At 42.9% G+C, this 20756-nt stretch overlaps 1 protein-coding gene across 11 annotated transcripts in view; it reads right to left on the bottom strand.

The window, feature by feature from the left end:
• DNAAF4 (dynein axonemal assembly factor 4) overlaps positions 1–20756 on the bottom strand; it is an 88712-nt gene that overhangs the window by 8951 nt on the left and 59005 nt on the right. For 2 of the 11 annotated variants that reach the window (XR_004666523.4, XR_010109923.1), the window contains exons 6-8: positions 20524–20633; positions 14194–14347; positions 11915–11989 (exon numbers count right to left, since the gene is read on the bottom strand). Coding sequence is in view for 7 of the 11 variants with exons in the window: in XM_034938791.4 (XP_034794682.1) it covers positions 10102–10211; positions 11915–12020; positions 14194–14347; positions 20524–20633 (480 nt within the window). In the remaining 4 variants the exon portion in view is untranslated. Of the gene's footprint in view, positions 1–9922; positions 10212–10254; positions 10649–11914; positions 12021–14193; positions 14348–14442; positions 14660–20523; positions 20634–20756 lie in introns of those variants that run through there. The other 9 variants (XM_055098535.2, XM_008953185.5, XM_034938791.4 and 6 more) reach the window with 8 other exon arrangements.

Raw genomic sequence — 20756 nt, forward strand, 5'->3', positions numbered from 1 at the left:
ATATTGGCCGGGTGCGGTGGCTCACGCCTGTAATCCCAGCACATTGGGAGCCCGGGGCTGGTGGATCACATGAGGTCAGGAGTTTAAGACCGACTGGCCTGGCCAAAATGGTGAAACCCCATCTCAACTAAGATACAAAAAAATTAGCTGGGCATGGCGGCAGGTGCCTGTAATCCCAGCTACTTTGGGAGGCTGAGGCAGGAGAATCACTTGAACCTGGGAGGTGGAGGTTGCAGTGAGCCAAGATCACGCCATTGCACTCCAACCTGGGCAACAAGAGCAAAACTCTGTCTCAAAAAAAAAGAATAAAAAAAAGTATTTTGGGAGAATGAGATTAGCAAATTAATATGTGATAATTTTTGTAATGTAAAGTAGGCAGTATGCACAGGCCTTTCAGACAGACACAGAATTGCTCAAATTGAGACCAGAGAGATCAGGAGAAGTGTCCTGGAGAAGATAAAGCTAAATCAAAAGAAGGCTATTCTAGGGAGAAGAAACTATATGGATAAAAGTACAAAGATGTGAGACAATGTGGTATATTTTTATAAATGCAATTAATTTTATATATCTTCAACACAGTGTGAGCAGTGGCAGGTGACAGGCTACACAATTCTTTAAAATCTTTGATTCTACTGCACACACAGATTTATTTCAGCTGCCATCTGTTTAAACCATATGTTGATAATTGGGTCTGAGTATCTTTCTGGAAAAAAAAAATCATTGTTATTTTCCCCTGTTGGTTTCAGTTCAGGATATTACCATCAATTAGAAAGAATAAATTTGTGAGTCATAAGGGGATTATAAAAGTTGAATCTTCTAATCATAAAATTTGCTTGATGTAAGGAAACAGCTCAAACTCTGCAGACTCATCAACTTCTTCCAAATACCCCCCCCAAAACTGATATTTGGTAATGGCACAAGCAAGAAGAAAAATTAATTTTTTTCACTTCCTCAAAACATCAAATAGTGGGGCACTGCACAAGATGTCCAAGTGAATTATGCAATAACATTTTAGTTTATTAACCTGTTCTTGCAGTATAAACCATACAAACCATTTTCCCCCTTCACTGCAGGTGCCCAATTCATGGCAAGTGAATTTACCTTTTTATATGTAGAATCTAGATACTAACCTAAAATTCCTACCTATGGCAGTGGTGCACTGTTCGGTCATTTTTGTTGTTGCTAAATTCTCAGGATTGGCCGGGCACGGTGGCTTACACCTGTAATCCCAGCATTTTGGGAGGCTGAGGCGGGCGGATCACTTGAGGTCAGGAGGTCGAGACCAGCCTAGCCAACATGACAAAACCCCGTCTCTACTAAAAATACAAAAAATTAGCCAGGCATGGTGGTGTGTGCCTATAGTCCCAGCTACTTAGGAGGCTGCGGCAGGAGAATCGCTTGAACCCAGGAGGCAGAGGTTGCAGTGAGCCAAGATCACACCACTGCACTGCAGCCTGGGCAACAGAGTGAGACTATCTCAAAAAAAAAAAAAAAAAAAAAATTCTCAGGATACTCCAGGCACAGTGGCTCACACTTAAAATCCCAGCACTTTTGAGAGGCCGAGGTGGTCCGATTACAGGAAGCCAGGAGTTCAAGGCAAGCCTGGGCAACATGGTGAGACCACATCTCTACTAAAAATACAAAATGCTTAGCCAGGCATGGTGGTGCATGCCTGTAATCCCAGCTACTCCAGAGGCTGAGGCACAAGAATCTCTTCAACCTCAGAGGCGGAGGTTGCAGTGAGCTGAGATCACGCCACTGCACTCCAACCTGAGTGACAGAGGGAGACTTCATCTAAAAAATAATAAAATTATCAGGATAAGTAGCTGAAAATCAAGCATATCATCTGGAATTTCATTACATACACAGTCATTCAGTGCCTCTTAAAGTCCCAGGACTGGCTGGGCATGGTGGCTCACGCCTGTAATCCCAGTACTTCGGGAGGCTGAGGCAGGCAGATCACCTGAGGTCAGGAGTTCAAGACCAGCCTGACCAATATGGAGAAACCCCATCTCCACTAAAAATACAAAAAAAATTAGCTGGCATGGTGGCGCATGCCTGTAATCCCAGCTACTTGGGAGTCTGAGGCAGAAGAATCTCTTGAACCCCAGAGGCGGAGGTTGCGGTGAGCCGATATCACGCCATTGCACTCCAGCCTGGGCAACAAGAGGGAAACTCCATCTCAAAAAAATGTATAATAATAATAATAATAATAATAATAATAATAATAAAGGTCCCAGGACTATACTAGGCACTAGAAGCTAGTCCTAATGGAGTTTAGATTCTAATGAATCCCAGCAGGAGAAAACAGACCAAAAAGCATGTATAAATACATATTTTTATATATTTACAAATAAAAATACACATGAATATATACATAAATAACATGATAACATACATAGGTAACTATGTAAATATATATGGCTACATGTATAGAACATGCCAAGTGATAAGTGTTATGGGAAAAAACATAAAATAGAGTTAGGAGGAAAGTGAGTACTTCAGCAAGGAGTTACTTTAGGTAGGTGGAAAGGGAAGGTTTCTGATAAGGAGATGTCTGACCACACCCTCTAAAGGAGGTTAAGAGAACATCTGAGGAAAGTCAAGTTGATGTAAGGCAACTGAATATACAACTTGAATTCAAGGGAGTAGCCCAAATTGAAGATAATCACTTGCAACATGTTATTTAAAATGATTAAACCAGATAAGACTACAAAGTGTAGGTAGAAAACAGACCTGAGGACTATGCTTTAGGGAAAACCACCATTTAGAGGTCAAGGCAAAGAACAAGAAGAAACAAATGAGACCAAGAAGGAGTGACTAGTGAAGAAAGAGGAAATTAGAAGACTGTGAGGCCTGGAAGCCCAGCTTGTTTCAAGGAGAGGGAATGACCCAGCAGTGTGAAATTATCTTGGGAGATATAGCATATGAATTGAGAACTGACCTTTGATTAGGCAAATCAGAGGTCATGGATGACTTCAAACAGAATTATTTCAACAAGGCCAGGCTCGAAGGCTCACACCTGTAATCCCAGCACTTTGGGAGGCTGAGGTGGGCAGATCGCCTGAGGTCAGGCGTTTGAGACCAACCTGGCCAACATGGTGAAACTCCGTCTCTACTAAAAATACAAAAATTAGCCAGGTGTGATGGTGGAAGCCTGTAATCCCAGCTACTCGGGAGGCTGAGGCAGGAGAATCGCTTGAATCCAGGAGGCAGAGTTTGCAATGAGCCAAGATCACGACATTGCACTCCAGCCTGGGTGACGAGCAAAACTCCGTCTCAAAAATAAATAAATAAATAAATAAATAAATGTATTCCTCTCTACAACAAGAAGTGGTAGAGAGGAAAACTTTATTGGAATAAGAAAGAACAGAAAAACTCAAAACTAATTTTAAGTAGTTTTGCTGCACACTGAACAGATAAATGGGGCAATAGCTAGATGTAGAGCCAAAAGTTTTTTTTTTTTTTAAGATATGATATAATATAGCATATTTTGTATTCTTTTTGAGTCAGGGTCTCCCTCTGTCACCCAGGCTGGAGCGCAGTGACACAAGCACAGCTCACTGTAACCTCAACCTCAACCTTGACTTCCCCGGCTCAAGCGATTTTCCAACCTCAGCCTCCCAAGTAGCTAGGACTACAGTCATGCACCACCATGCCTGGCTAACTTTTTTTCTATTTTTTGTAGAGGTGGGGGTCTCGCTATGTTGCTTAGGTTAGTCTTGGACTCCTGGGCTCAAGTTATCTTCCCACCTCCTCCCAAGTGCTGGGATTATAGGCATAACCCACCGCCTCCCAAAGTGTTGGGATTATGGGTGTGAGCCACCATGCTGACCAGAGTATTTGTATTCTGATTAGAACACATTTTGAGAACTGCTGACCTACAGCAATCAGATGTAAATATAGCTGAAGATATCTAGAGAGTAATGTTAGTCCTTAATATGGACTAAAAAAGCTAAAGTAAAGCCAGCGCGGTGGCTCACACCTGCAATCTCAGCACTTTGGGAGGCTAAGGCCGGTGGATCACTTAAGATCAGGAGTGCGAGACCAGGCTGGCCAATATGGTGAAATGCTGTCTCTATTAAAAAATACAAAAATAGGCCAGGCACAGTGTCTCACACCTGTAATCCCAACATTTTGGGAGGCCAAGGTGGGCAAATCGCCAGAGGTCGGGAGTTTTGAGACCAGCCTGGCCAACATAGTGAAAAGCCATCTCTACTAAAAATACCAAAATTAGCCGGGCATGGTGGCGCATGCCTGTAATCTCAGCTACTTGGGAGGCTGAGGCAGGAGAATCACTTGAACCCAGGAGGTGGAGGTTGCAATAAGCCTACATCACACTACTGCACTCTAGCCTGGGTGACAAAGCAAGACTCTGTCACACACACAAAAGAGACTATTAGGTCATGGGGACACCATACTCTTGAATAAATTAAAGTTGTTAATACAGAAGTGAGTTAGTTATTGCAGGACTGGGTTTAGTTATAAAAGAGGGGAGTTCAGCCCCCTTTTCCTTTCCTTTCTTCTTGCATGCTGTCTTACTATGTGATACATTCTGCCATGTTATCATATAGCAAGAAGGTCTTCACCAGATGCATGTAGTCCCTTAATCTTGACCGCCCAGCATGCAGAACCATGAACCAAATAAATCTCTGTCCTTTATAAATTACCTAGTCTGTGGTATTCTGATACAGCAGTGGAAAATGAAGTAAGGCACCTACTTTTTCCCTAGATGGCATGTGCAAAATCCTTTGCCCTTATTTCCCACATGGATGAAATTTGTTGGAAAGCACTTGGCTTGCTAGTAATTAAGAGGTCTCTCCTTGACCAAACTCTAGATAGGCTCCTGTGCACCACTTTTTTGACTAGGCCCCATCCTTGCACCTTGCTCTTTATCCAGGCTAGAGTGCAGTGGCACGATCTCAGCTCACTGCAACCTCTGTCTCCCAGGTTCAAGCGATTCTCCTGCCTCAGCCTCCTGAGTACCTGGGATTACAGGCATGTGCCACCATGCCCAGCTAAGTTTTGTATTTTTAGTAGAGACAGGGTTTCACCATGTTGGTCAGGCTGGTCTCCAACTCCTGACCTCATCATCCGCCTGCCTCAGCCTCCCAAAGTGCTGGGAATACAGGCGTGAGACCCCGTGCCCGGCTGTACCTTGCTTTTTTTTTGGAGGTGGAGTTTTGCTCTTGTTGCCCAGGCTGCTGGAGTGCAATGGCGCATTCTCGGCTCACCACAACCGTCACCTCCCAGGTTCAAGCAATTCTCCTGCCTCAGCCTCCTGAGTAGCTGGGATTACAGGCATGTGCCACCACACCTGGCTAATTTTGTATTGTTAGTAGAGATGGGGTTTCTCCATGTTGGTCAGGCTGATCTTGAACTCCTGACCTCAGGTGATCCGCCCACCTCAGCCTCCCAAAGTGCTGGGATTACAGGCGTGAGCCATCACGCTCAGCCACATACCTTGCTCTTAAGAGCCCAGTCATGGCAAGAATCCTGCCAAGTTCCTTTAGCCAGAATCCCCACCATCAATATCTGATCACCCTTGATATTTGACCAGATTCCTCATTCCCTACCACCCCCCCGGTGATAACTGATCAACGTGGCCTGTCTTCAGCAAGAATCCTGTTAGGTCAATTTAACCAGAATTCCTCTAACCCCTAATGTTTTCTCTTGGTAATTTTCCATCCACTGACCACCTTCATTACCCAACCTACTCCTTGGCTATAAACCCCTACTTGTCCATGCCATATTTGGAACTGAGCCTAGTTCTTTTTCATTTTTTATTCTCAGGCCTCACAGGAATGAAAAGAACTGAGCCTCGTTCCATGCTGAGGTCTCTTTTTCCTTATTATAAGTTACTGAGTAAAAGCATTTTTTTTTTCACTTTACTGTTCAACTCTGATTTTCTTCTACACTAGGGAACCAAGACAGAATAGGTTTATATAACACTAAACTATTAGACAATATCTCTGTATTAGGACTAATATTTTGACCTCTGTCAGCAAAGAGCTAACGTGTGGAAAATAAAAATCATCCCAAACCTGGTGTAGGACAGAACCCTTTTGCTTGATGTAATTCACAACCTCTTTCTGGGATGTGTTAAATAAAATGTATGGAAGGCCACTGATTTGGACTGAACCTCTTGCACTAGTGTAACTGCCCAATGGGTTGACCTTGCCTGCTGCCTAGACAGAGCCAATTTATCAAGACAGGGGAACTGCAATAGAGACAGAGTAATTCACACAGAGCCAGCTATGCAGGAGACCAGCGTTTTATTACTAATCAAATCAGACTGCCCAAGCATTTGGGAATCAGAGTTTTTAAGGACAACTTGGTGGGTGGGGGGAAGCCAGTGAGCCAGGAGTGCTGATTGGTTAGGTAGATGAAATCAATAGGAATTGAAGCTGTCCTCTTACACTGAGTCAGTTCCTGGGTGGAAGTCACAAGATGGGATGAGCCAGTTTATTGAGCTAGGTGGTGCCAGCTGATCCAGCAAGTGCAGGGTCTGCAAAATATCTCAAGCACTGATCTTAGGAGCAGTTTAGTGAGGGTCAGAATCTTGTAACTTCCAACGGCATGACTCCTAAACCATAATTTCTAATCTTGTGGCTAATTTCTTAGTCCTACAAAGGCAGTCTAATCCCCAGGCAGGAAGGAAAAGGTTTTGGAGAAACGTTGTTATCATCTTTGTTTCCAACTATAATCTATAAACTAAGTTCCTCCCAAAGTTAGTTCAGCCTATGCACAGGAAGGAACAAGGACAGCTTAAAGGTTAGAACCAAGATGGAGTCTGTTAGGTTAGCTCTCTTTCACTGTCTCAGTCATTGTCCTGCCTCAGACTCCCGAGTAGCTGGGATTACAGGTGCTTGCCACCATGTCCGGCTAATTTTTGTATTTTTAGTGGAGCTGGGATTGGCCAGGCTGGTCTCGAACCCCTGACCTCAGGTGATCCGCCCATCTCAGCCTCCCAAAGTGCTGGAATTACAGGCATGAGCCACTGAGCCTGGCCCAAAATTTAGTTGTTTATCTAATCTTCTAATAAATCATGAGAGAGAAGATAGCCAAATACCCAAACAGGCCCCTTTTAGCTGGCAGGATAGGGAAGTCCTCACTGTTTTAACTCTTGCAAGGAAAGTGATCTGAAGTTACATCAACCAACCCACTTTTTGTATTATGCTGTTTCTTGTTCCTGCTTCAGCTACCCTATAAATACCAATTGTTTTTGTAACCCCCAAAGGGGTTTACTCTGCCTGCTGCCTAGACAGAGCCAATTTATTAAGACACGGAAATTGCAACAGAGAAAGAGTAATTCACACAGAACCAGCTGTGCAGAAGACCAGAGTTTTGTTTTTGTTTTTGTTTTTTTGTTTTGAGACAGTCTCGCTCTGTCGCCCAGGCTGGAGTGCAGTGGCCCGATCTCAGCTCACTGCAACCTCCGCCTCCTGGGTTCAAGCAATTCTCTGCCTCAGCCTCCCAAGTGGCTGGGATTACAGGTGCCCACCACCACACCCGGCTGATTTTTTTGTTTTTTTAGTAGAGACGGGGTTTCACCATCTTGGCCAGGCTGTTCTTGAACTCCTGGCCTCGTGATCCACTCGCCTTAGCCTCCCAAAGTGCTGGGATTACAGGCGTGAGCCACCGCGCCCAGCCAGGGAGCAGAGTTTTTAAAGACAACTTGGTGGGTGAGGTGAAGCCGGTGAGCCAGGAGTGGCTCACTGGTTAGAGATGAAATTAAAGAGTTGGAGCTGTTTTCTTGTGCCAAGTTAGTTCCTGGGTAGGGGGGCCACAAGATTAGATGAGTCAGTTTATTGATCTGGGTGGTGCCGGCTGATTCATTAAGTGCAGGGTCTGCAAAATATTGTAAGCACTGATCTTAGGAGCAGTTTAGGGAGGGTCAGAATTTTGTAACCTCCAGCAGTATGACTTCTTTTTTTTTTTGAGATGGAGTTTCGCTCTTGTTGTCCAGGCTGGAGTGCAATGGCGCCACCTCAGCTCACCGCAACCTCCGCCTCCCGGGTTCAAGGGATTCTCCTGCCTCAGCCTCCCGAGTAGCTGGGATTACAGGCAAGCGCCACCAGGTCCAGCTAATTTTGTATTTTTAGTACAGACAGGGTGTCTCCATGTTGGTCAGGCTGGTCTCGCACTCCCGACCTCAGGTGATCCACCCGCCTTGGCCTCCCAAAGTGCTGGGATTACAGGCTTGAGCCACTGCGCCCAGCCTCTTTCACTGTCTTAATCATAATTTTGCAAAGGCCATTTTATTCTGCCACCTCCAGCAGTGTCTCTTCTAAATCTTTATATAAGATGCTGCTTGATTCATGAGTCACTGATAAAGGCCAATTAGACCTTTAAACTAAATTTGTTAGGCCAGGCGCGGGGGTCTTGCCTATAATCCCAGCACTTTGGGAGGCTGAGGCAGGCAGACCACTTGAGGTCAGGAGTTCGAGACCAGCCTGGCCAACATGGTAAAACCCCGTCTCTACTAAAAATACAAAAATTAGCCAGATGTGGTGGCACGCACCTGTAATCCCAGCTACTTGGAAGGCTGAGGCAGGAGAATTGCTTGAACCCAGGAGACGGAGGTTGCAGTGAGCCGAGATTGCACCACTGCACTAAAGCCTGGGTTACAGAGCCTGACTACATCTCAAAAATAAATAAATAAGGCCGGGCGCGGTGGCTCATGCCTGTAATCCCTGCACTTTGGGAGGCCGAGGCGGGTGGATCACCTGAGGTCAGCAGTTCGAGACCAACCTGGCCAACATGATGAAACCCTGTCTCTACTAAAAATACAAAAAATTAATCAGGCGTGGTGGTGCCTGTAATCTCAGCTACTCAGGAGGCCTGAGGCAGGAGAATCCCTTGAACCTGGGAGGTGGAGGATGCAGTGAGCTATGATCAGGCCACTGCTCTCCAGCCTGGGCAACAAGAGTGAAACTCTGTCTCAAGAAAAAAAAAAAAAAAGGCTGGGCGTGGTGGCTCACACCTGTAATCCAGCACTTTGGGAGGCCAAGGCGGGTGGATCACGAAATCAGGAGATTGAGACCATCCTGGCTAACATGGTGAAACCCCGTCTCTACTAAAAATGCAAAAAATTAGTCAGGCGTGGTGGCAGGTGCCTGTAGTCCCATCTACTCAGGAGGCTAAGGCAGGAGAATGGCCTGAACCCAGGAGGCAGAGCTTGCAGTGAGCCGAGATCGCGCCATTGCACTCCAGCCTGGGCAACAGAGGGAGACTTCCTCCGTCTCAAAAAAAAAAAAAAAAAAAACCTTTAAAATTTAATTAGAGAATTACAGTAACTACAAGCAAAAGGGAAGCTGTGCTATTGTGCTTAACACTTGCATAATCCCAGTGATACAACACAAATGATAGTGCAGTCCAATACCAATACCATAATATTCCAGGTTAATATCTTACACTTTGCTGTCTTTTCTCCCCCTTGTCTACTTGGAGGTACTAGAAAACTATTTCACTCGAAAATTTATCTTCACCAGATAGTGTTATGAAATATGATCAGTTTTCAGGTGCACAGCCTATAAATGAAGTTGAATATAAGGTTTTCTAAACAGTTGTTTCATACTAGGCTGAACTGGTCTAATCTTGAACAACAAGCATTAGAGAAGTATTAAACAAAAAAATAAGGTTCTGTGCAGTTGGAAACGAAGGGAAAACCTGTCAATATTTATTATACCAAAGTCAACCATTCAGTCAATTAAATGGTATATTAATACAAACAAAAGTTACTTATAAATCTTTTATTTTAAAATTCTACCTTGTTAAAAATTAATCAGTAAGTGTCCTGGTAACTATACCAAAACATATTTTGTTACAAGGGCAAGCTTAATTTAGTAACACAAAAAAGTATACGTATGTATTAATATGAAGAAATAAGGAATTAAAATAGATTCTTATTTAGATTTACTTATTCAGAAATGATTCAAGTCAAACAGTTTATTTTCTATAGATTTATAATATTTTGCCCTCAACAGAACTAAAGTACTAAACAGAAAGCGATTCTGTACAACTGGCCATAATATGTACAAAGATGCCTCAGTTGTTTTTAAAAAACTTATAACAATACTTAGTTACTTCTAATAGTCATTAAGATTTTAGTTCTGTTCCTTGAATTACATTCCGAATCTTCTCAGCATCAATTTGTACAATTTTGTTGGATGGATCAATCTTAAGTGCCGCTTCATAATCCTGTAGGCCTGTGTTTATATAGCAATGATGATTAATACAATAAATATTTTATTAGCACTTCTTTTATCTAGACAATAGTTGTTTAAAATAAAAATAACCACTAGTAGCATGGTTCAGAACAAGTACCAAGTTTTAAATTAGATTCCCATCTTTTTTTTTTGAGACGGAGTCTCCTTCTGTTGCCCAGGCGGGAGTGCAGTGGCATGATCTCGGCTCACTGCAAGCTCTGCCTCCTGGGTTCACACCATTCTTCTGCCTCAGCCTCCCAAGTAGCTGGCACTACAGGCACCTGCCACCACACCTGGCTAATTTTTTGTATTTTTAGTAGAGATGGGGTTTCACCGTGTTAGCCAGGATGGCCTCGATCTCCTGACCTCATGATCCACCCACCTTGGCCTCCCAAAGTGCTGGGATTACAACAGGTGTGAGCCACTGTGCCCGGCCCCTAAATATATTAAAATAAAATAAAATAAATGCTATATTTTCTGTATACATAGAGCTAAATTACAGACCTTAATACAATCTAACAAATATAAGCAATGTGCATGCACTATGGTGGATCAGTTATTTCCGAGCTTAGGTGTGTGTATACACACACACACACACACAAATACATACATACATACAGGGTATGACCGAAGAAGCTCTCTGAGATAAATATCCATGATATCTCAAATCATTTATATATTTTATCTTTTTTTTTTTTGGAGACAGAGTCTTGCTCTGTCACCCAGGCTGTAGCGCAGTGGCGTGAACTTGGCTCACTGCAAGCTCTGCCTTCCGGGTTCACGCCATTCTCCAGCCTCAGTCTCCCAAGTAGCTGGGACTACAGGCGCCCGCCACCACACCTGGCTAATTTTGTTTTTGTATTTTTAGTAGAGACGGGGTTTCACCGTGTTAGCCCGGATGGTCTTGATCTCCTGACCTTGTGATCCACCTGCTTCGGCCTCCCAAAGTGCTGAGATTACAGGCATAAGCCACCACACCCAGCCTATCATGTATTTTTTTTTTTTAAGAGACAGGGTCTCACTATGTTGCCCAAGCTGGTCTCAAACTCCTGGCCTCAAGCCATCCTTCCACCTCAGCCTCCCCAGTTCCTGGGATTATAGGCGTGAAGCACCACACCCAGCATTTATCACACATGTTTCTATGAAGAGTTGTCTGGTAATATAGCATTTTTTTTTTTTGAGAAGGAGTTTCGCTGTTGTTGCCCAGGCTGGAGTGCAATGACATGATCTCGGCTCACCGCAATCTCCGCCTCCCGGGTTCAAGGGATTCTCCTGCCTCAGCCTCCCAAGTAGCTGGGATTACAGGCATGTGCCACTACGCCAAGCTAATTTTGTGTTTTTAGTAGAGGGTTTCTCCATGTTGGTCAGGCTGGTCTCGAACTCCCGACCTCAGGTGATCCACCCGCCTCTGCCTCCCAAAGTGCTGGGATTACAGGCATGAGCCTCTGCACCCAGCTAATATAGCATTTTTCTAGACTGAAACTTGTTGTTTACACTTATTTTAATTCTCTTCTACAATGAATTTTTAAAATATAATTTAGAAATCATGTATTGTCAGATATACTGCAGACATTACTAAGAATAAATTAAATGCTAAAAATATTTTAAAATGGAGTCCTTAAAAGTCACAATCTTAAATAATTCCAATGACATTTTTTTCAGAGTATAACTTGGGACTTAAACCATTTCTATCAATTCCTTACCTTCTACATACAATTCTAGTTGACAGAATGCTGTTCCACGTCGTACATGTGCCTTCATTCTTGCATTAGCATTGTCTGTAACAGGTGGCATCAATAATTCCAGTGCCTTACAAAATATATATAATTATTACAAGAAAGTTATAATTTCTTAATTTAAACAAGCAAAAGGCTGGGCATGGTGGCTCACGCCTGTAATCCCAACACTTGGGGAGGCCGAGGTAGGTGGATCACCTGAAGTCAGGATTTTGAGACCAGCCTGGCCAACATGGCGAGACCCCTCTCTACTAAAAAAAAATACAAAAATTATCTGGCTGTGGTGGTGCACACCTGTAGTCCTAGCTACTTGGGAGGCTGAGGCGGGAGAATTGCTTGAACCAGGGAGGCAGAGCTTGCAGAGAGCCGAGATCGCGCCACCACACTCCAGCCTGGGTGACAGAGCGAGAATCCGTCTCAAAAAAAAACAAAAACAAAAACAAAAAACAAACAAGCAAAAACATGGTAAAAATTCTAATTTTAAAATAAGCCTCGGGTGGGCCTGGTGGCTCACGCCTGTAATTCCAGCACTTTCGGAGGCTGAGGTGGGCAGATCACCCAAAGTCAGGAGCTTGAGGCCAGCCTGGCCAACATGGCAAAACCCTGTCTCTACTAAAAATACAAAAACTAGCCAGATGTGGTAGCGGGCACCTGTAATCCCAGCTCCTCAGGAGGCTGAGGCAGGAGAATCACTTGAATCCGGGAGGCAGGGGTTGCAATAAGCCAAGAACGCACCACTGCACTCCAGCCTGGTGACAGAGTGAGACTTTGTCTCACACAAACACACACACACACAAAAGGCCTCGGCCGGGTGTGGTGGCTCATGCCTGTAATCCCAGCACTTTGGGAGGCCCAGGCGGGCAGAGGCCCAGGCGGGCGGATCACGAAGTCAGGAGATCGAGACCATCCTGGCTAACACGGTGAAACCCCGTCTCTACTAAAAATACAAAAAATTAGCCGGGTATGATGGTGGGCGCCTTCAGTCCCAGCTACTCCGGACGCTGAGGCAGGAGAATGGCGTGAACCCGGGAGGCGGAGCTTGCAGTGAGCCGAAATTGTGCCCCTGTACTCCAGCCTGGGCAACAGAGCAAGACCTCGTCTCAAAAAAAAAAAAAAAAATGGCCTCAAGCACTCACCTAAATTTTTAGCTTAGCTGGTACAGGAATTTAGCAAATATAAATATATTATATATATAAAACAAATATATATATAATTATTTTTTATATATAAATATATATAATTGTTTTTATAAAACAATTATATATATTTGTTATATATTATATATTTATATATAAATATGTAATATATTTATATATAATATATAATATAAATATATAATATATATATTTTTATATATATAAATATATATAATATATATTTATATATATAAAAAACAAATAATTATTATCAGGTTTTCCAGAAGAGATGTGTTGAACAACTTAAGGAATTTTTCAGTTGTTCCTATATGGGATTAATACCCCTCCAAGGTTATTATTCAGCTTATCATTTCACATCTCCACAGCTTTATTTTTACCAGTAGGAATTATTAAATAGCATTTGTGGGATTTTGTATTCAGATTGGGTGATTCAGCTTATTCATTCATTCAACAAATATTTGTTTGCATTGTGAGAGTCAAAGAAAAACTGGATCATAAAAGTAGTATGATATCAAAGTGATGAAGACTTGGTTGTGTCCTCCATATCCTCAATCTCAAGAAGCTACCTAAGAGATTTTGCACATGATATGCCCTTAAAACAAGTTATCTTGACATGGAAAAAAGAAAAAGCTGTAGAAGTTCAAGACATACACATGAAATATTAGTAATGGAAAGTAGAATATACTAAGTTACCCTGCAAATGAGAAAATGATTGTAGAGATATCTGGGCTGGGTGCCGGGCGCGGTGGCTCACGTCTGTAATCCCAGCTCTCAGGGAGGCAGAGGCGGGAGGATAGCTTGAGCCCAGGAGTTCGAGACCTGCCTGTGCAATATAGCGAGACCCACTGCGCCCGGCCAGTAACAGCTGATTTTTAATCTAACTAACTATTCATAGAAGTCACAAAAAAACACCAGTTCCTTGTCCATTAGTAAAAAATCAGTTAAAAAAAAAAAAGATTCAATAAGAAAGACAATCTTTAAAATCTTTGCATCTCAATTATTTCAATTGAACAGAAAAAGATCATCATTTAAACCAATTAATAGAAGGATATATTTAAAGCACCATATATCATACATAGATATCCATACCTTAGAAGAATCTTCAATAGCCTTGTGTAAGTTTTTTAGTTTTAGGTGGCAAGCAGCCCGGTTCAAATACAATAGTGGCATCTTATTATTTAGTCTTATGGCTAAATTATATGCATTGATAGCTGCCAAATAGTTTTCTGTTGCAAACAATTTGCTAATGAGACAAAAACAGAGAAGAAAAACAATTTAACATTGAAACAGAAACACAGAAATAATATCTAATTGTATTTGACAAAGAGGATGGCTTACCTCTTTTTGCATTCTCTTTAGGGTAAACGTTGGCTGCACTGAATCCATCTCTTTTCACATATACCAGCCTGTCATTTGAATGGAATGGACCTCACTCCCACCTCCAAGGGTAGACATTAGTAATTTAAGCCAGTAGGCATATTTGCATTATTTTTGCTCCAGTAATTGCCTCAGGGATGGGCTCGTGTGACCTATATCGTTCTATTTAGGATGAAGCCTGTGGGTTGGTTTCAAAGTTGAAGAATGAAAAGTTGGGCAAATTTCTCCCCCTGCTGGATATAAGTGAAGAAGTCACATAGCCCACATTGTTGCTGACCGTTTTTAACACCGTGGGAAGAGCTGGCATTAGAATAAAGCTGATACTATGGAAATATGAAAGGAATAAAAAGGCAGAAAGAAACTGAGCCCTTCATGATACAGTTAAGCTGCTGGATCAAGCTTTACTTGAAATAGAAAACACCTTTAGCTGTTTAGTTATATAAGACAATAAATTCCTTTCAATATAAAAAAATTGGGTTTTTTGGTTACTTGCAATGGATATACTCTTTCAGTTTAAATGTTCCAAAATTCTCTTCAAATAAAGAGATGTACACGATTAAAGGATTTCTTCAAAATGCAAAGTCTTTGTTTTTTGTTTGTTTGTTTGTCTTTTGAGACAGAGTTTCACTCTTGTTGCCCAGGCTGGAGTGCAATGGTGCGATCTTGGCTTACCGCAACCTCTACCTCCCAGGTTCAAACGATTCTCCTGCGTCAGCCTCCTGAGTAGCTGGGATTACAGGCATGTACCACCACGCCTGGCTAATTTTGTATTTTTACTAGAGATGGGGTTTCTCCATGTTGGTCAGACTGGTCTCGAACTCCCGACCTCAGGTGATCTGCCCGCTTCGGCCTCCCAAAGCGCTGGGATTACAGGCGTGAGCCATTGCGCCCGGCCCTATTTTTACTTTTTTGGGAACCACAATAGTGTTTTCCATAGCAGCTAGATCATTCAACACCTCTACCAACAGTGCACAGGATTCTAATTTCTCCACATCCTCAGTAACACTTGTTATTTTCTGTTTTTTTTCTGAGTAGCCATCCTAATGGGTGTGAAGTGGCATCTCATAGTGATTTTGATAAGACATTTCCCAAATGGTTAGTGATGTTAAACATCTTTTTATATTTACTAGCCATTTGTCTCTCTTCTTGGAGAAATGCCTATTTAAGTTCTTTGCCCATTATTATTATTATTATTATTATTATTTTTTTTTTTTTTTTGAGACGGAGTCTCGCTTTGTCGCCCAGGCTGGAGTGCAGTGGCGCGATCTCGGCTCACTGCAAGCTCCGCCTCCCGGGTTCACGCCATTCTCCTGCCTCAGCCTCCCGAGTAGCTGGGACTACAGGCGCCCGCTACCACGCCCGGCTAATTTTTTGTATTTTTAGTAGAGACGGGGTTTCACCATGTTAGCCAGGATGGTCTCGATCTCCTGACCTCGTGATCCGCCCGCCTCAGCCTCCCAAAGTGCTGGGATTACAGGCGTGAGCCATTGCGCCCGGCCCTATTTTTACTTTTTTGGGAACCACAATAGTGTTTTCCATAGCAGCTAGATCATTCAACACCTCTACCAACAGTGCACAGGATTCTAATTTCTCCACATCCTCACTAACACTTGTTATTTTCTGTTTTTTTTCTGAGTAGCCATCCTAATGGGTGTGAAGTGGCATCTCATAGTGATTTTGATAAGACATTTCCCAAATGGTTAGTGATGTTAAACATCTTTTTATATTTACTAGCCATTTGTCTCTCTTCTTGGAGAAATGCCTATTTAAGTTCTTTGCCCATTATTATTATTATTATTATTTTTTTTTTTTTTTTTTGAGACGGAGTCTCGCTTTGTCGCCCAGGCTGGAGTGCAGTGGCGCGATCTCGGCTCACTGCAAGCTCCGCCTCCCGGGTTCACGCCATTCTCCTGCCTCAGCCTCCCGAGTAGCTGGGACTACAGGCGCCCGCTACCACGCCTGGCTAATTTTTTGTATTTTTAGTAGAGACGGGGTTTCACCGTGTTAGCCAGGATGGTCTCGATCTCCTGACCTCGTGATCCGCCCGCCTCGGCCTCCCAAAGTGCTGGGATTACAGGCGTGAGCCACCGCGCCCGGCCCATTATTATTATTTTTTAAGTTATTATTATTTTTTTGAGCAGTCTTGCTAAATTGCCCAGAATGGAGTTCAGTGGTGCCATCTCAGCTCACTGCAACCTCTACCTCCCAGGTTTAAGTGATTCTCATGCCTCTGAGACTCAGATTAGCTGGGATTACAGGTGTGCGCCACAATGCCTGACTAGTTTTTGTATTTTTAGTAGAGACAGGGTTTCACCATGATGGCCAGGCTGGTCTCAAACTCCTGGCCTCAGGTGATCCACCCACCTTGGCCTGCCAAAAAGCTGGGATTATAGGTGTGAGCCACTGCACCTGGCCTCTCTGCCCATTTTTTAATTAGGTTTTTTATTTTGTTGTTGAGTAGTAGTTCATATATATTCTGGATCTGCAAATATTTTCTCTATTTTGTGGGTTGCCTTTTTACTCTATTTATAGTGTCTTCAATGCACAAAAGTTTTTAATTTTGATGTGGTCCAACTTAATCATTTTTTCTTTTGTTGCCTATGGTTTTGGTGTCATATCCAGGAAACATTACCAAATCCAGTGTAAGGAAGCACCCTGTGTTCTCTTCTAAGAGTTTTACAGTTTAGTCCTTACATTTAGGTCTTTGATCGATTTTGAGTTCTTTTTGTACATGATATTAGGAAAGGGCCCAATTCTTTTTCTTATTCTTTTTTTTAGATGGAGTCTTGCTCTGTCACCCAGGCTGGAGTACAGTGGCTCGATCTCAGCACACTGCAACCTCCACCTCCTTGGTTCAAGCGATTCTCCTGCCTCCGCCTCTGAGTAGCTGGGATTATGGGCGCCCGCCACCACACTCAGCTAATTTTTTTTTTTTTTTTTTGAGACAGAGTTTCGCTCTTGTTGCCCAGGCTGGAGTGCAATGGCGCGATCTCGGCTCACTGCAACCTCCACCTCCCGGGTTGAAGCGATTCTCCTGCCTCAGCCTCCTCAGTAGCTGGGATTACAGGCACCTGCCACCATGCCCAGCTAATTTTTGTATTTTTAGTAGAGATGGGGTTTCGCCATGTTGGCCAGGCTGGTATCGAAATCCTGACCTCAGGTGATCCACCCACCTCGGCCTCCCAGAGTGCTGGGATTATAGGAGTGAGCCACCGTGCCCAGCCAATTTTTACATTTTTAGTAGAAATTGGGTTTCACCATATTGGCCAGGCTTGTCTCAAAATCCTGAACTCAAGTAATCTACCCATCTTGGCCTCTCAAAGTGCTGGGATTACAGGCGTGAGCCACTGTGCCTGGCCAGAAATTTTCTTTTTATCTTGAGATGGAGTCTCACTCTGTCGCCCAGGCTGGAGTGCAGTGGCACGATCTCGACTCACCGCAACCTCCACCTCCCAGGTTCAAGCAATTCTCCTGCCTCAGCCTCCCGAGTAGCTGGGATTACAGGTATGCGCCGAGTAGCTGGGATTGCAGGTATGCGCCACCACACCCAGCTAATTTTGTACTTTTAGTAAAGACAGGGTTTCTCCTTGTTGTTCAGTCTGGTGAACTCCCGACCTCAGGTGATCCGCCCGCCTCAGCCTCCCAAAGTGCTGGGATTACAGGCGTGAGCCACCGCACCCGGCCCTATTACCTTGTTCTTATCCATGTTATTGTACTTCCCACACAGTGTTTTAAATATTTGTGTACGTCTCTCTCCTCCTGATTTCTGTTGTTAAGTGCCTATAGTCTGGCAAATAGCAAGCAATCAATAATTGCTTATTTAATGGCTGAATAAATGAAAAGGAAGGAAGAAAGGAAGAAGAGAAAGAGGAGGAAAGATTATATATGGTTTTACTCTTGGGAGTTAGAAGAACCAACCTGTCAGTTCCAGGCTTCTAACCTTCAGAAAAATTGCCAACTCCAGCTAAATGCCACAAAACAATCCCTGCTGTTGTAACAGACAAGAGAAAAGACCAAGAAAAAGTAGAAAGAAAGGAAAAATATAGATATTGTGGTAGACAGATAATGCCCCCCGCCCCCCCAAAAAAGATGTCCATATTCTAATCCCAGAACCTATGAATGTTACCTAACATGGCAAAAAGGACTTTGCAGATGTGAATAAGTTAAAGAGTTTGATGGAGAGAGTACCCTGGATGATGTAGGTGGGACTTACATAAACACAAGAGGCCTTATAAAAGGTAGAAGGAGGCAGGAGAGTCAGAAAAGGAGATCATGGAAGCAGAGGTCAGAATAACGCAATCAGTGGCTGGGGAGCCACAATTCAAGGAATGCAAACAGCTTAGAAGCTGGAAATTTAAGAAAATAGCTTTTCTCCTAGAGCCTTCAAAAGGAATGCAGTTGACACCTAATTTTGGCCCAGTGAAACTCATTTTGGACTTCTGAATTACAGAACTATAAGATAATAAATTTGTGTTGTTTTAAGCCACTTGGTGGTAGTTTGTTATAGAAGTAATAAGTAATAGGAAAATAAACACAGAAGTGTATATGATGAAATACAATAAATAATATCTATAGCCGCCTCAAAATATGAACACAAATTGCCACTCAGAATATACCAGAATTCACTGTTTTTGATCAGTATGTTAAAATATTCATGGCCGGGTGCAGTGGCTCACGCCCGTAATCCCAGCACTTTGGGAGGTCAAAGTGCGCGGATCACCTGAGGTCAGGAGTTTGAGACCAGCCTGGCCAACATGGTGAAACAAAAATTAGTTGGGCGTAGTGGCCGGCGCCTGTAATCCCAGCTACTGAGGAGGCTGAGGCAGGAGAATCGCTTGAACCTGGGAGGCAGAGTTTGCATTGAGCCAAGATTGTGCCATCACACTCCAGCCTCGGGACCAAGAGCGAGACTTTGTCTCAAAAAAAAAAAAAAAAAAAATCCATATACAAATGAATAAAACGACTGCCCAGATATAAGATAATTTCTGGGATAATATGGTAATCTTTTTTGTGTTTACATCACTGACCTGGAAGGCAGTAAGATGGTAATCTTTAGAAATGGATTTGAATAGGTCCCACACCAGGGCTCATGCCTGTAATCCCAGCACTTTGGGAGACTGAGGTGGATGAATCACTAGAGGTCAGGAGTTCAAGACCAGCTTGACCAACATGGTGAAACCCTGTCTCTACTAAAAATACAAAAAAATTCACCAGGTGTGGCGGTGGATGCCTGTAATCCCAGCTACTTGAGAGGCTGAGGCAGAAGAACTGCTTGAACCTGGCGGGTAGAGGTTGCAGTGAGCTGAGACTGCACCACTACACTCCAGCCTGGGTGATAAAATGAGACTCTATCTCACAAAAAGAAAAAAAAGAAAAAAAATGGATAAGAATAATCAAAACAGCTGTAGCTTTGCAAAAAGCCCATTTTTATGGGAGACATCAGAAAGGACTTATGTCAAATGTAAAACGGATTTTAAAAGGAATTTTAATAAGCATTCCAAAAGATGTAATTTTTTTCATTTTTATGACATTTAAATAAAAAAATAAAATTAGAGCCTCATTGCCTTGTTATCTGACTTTTAAAATATGGAGGCCCTGTCTACCTTATTTGCTTATTTGCATTATCTTTCTCCAACAACACACAAACAGACAAAATATCTAGAGAATGTGATAACTACTTTGTTTGTTCAAAGACAGGGTCTCACTCTGTTGCCCAGACTGGAGTGCAGTGGCACAATCATAGCTCACTGCAGCCATGAACTCCTGGGCTTGAGGGATCCTCCCGCCTCAGCCTTCTGAGTAGCTGGGACTACAGGTGCTCACCACCACACCAGGCTAATGTTTTATTTGTTTGTTTTTTTGTAGAGACAAAATCTCGCTTTGTTGCCCAGGTTGGTCTCGAACTTCTGGCTTCAAGTTATCATCCCAACTCGGCCTCCCAAAGGGCTGGGATTACAGGCATGAGCCACCATACTCGTCCTATGATAACTGCTAATGTCTTCATACATGATAAAGCTCATGATCAGAGTTCAAACAACTTACTTTCCTTTATCCTTCAACCATTCTGGGTTCTTTTCTTCTTCTTTTAAATCGCAAAGTTCAGCTATGTCAGTATTCATTGCTCTTCGTGCCTCAGCTTGTTTGTGCAGCCACTAGAATGAGAAAGAAGTCTTATGAAGAATAAAAAGGTCTTTTTTTAATTAACATTTCCTTTTAGATTTTCCATCTTCCTCCAGTGGATGGAAATATTATTTGCTATGCACTGAGTGTTTGTG

This window comes from Pan paniscus, chromosome 16 (assembly GCF_029289425.2).
Source record: "Pan paniscus chromosome 16, NHGRI_mPanPan1-v2.0_pri, whole genome shotgun sequence".
Taxonomy (NCBI): Eukaryota; Metazoa; Chordata; class Mammalia; order Primates; family Hominidae; genus Pan; species Pan paniscus.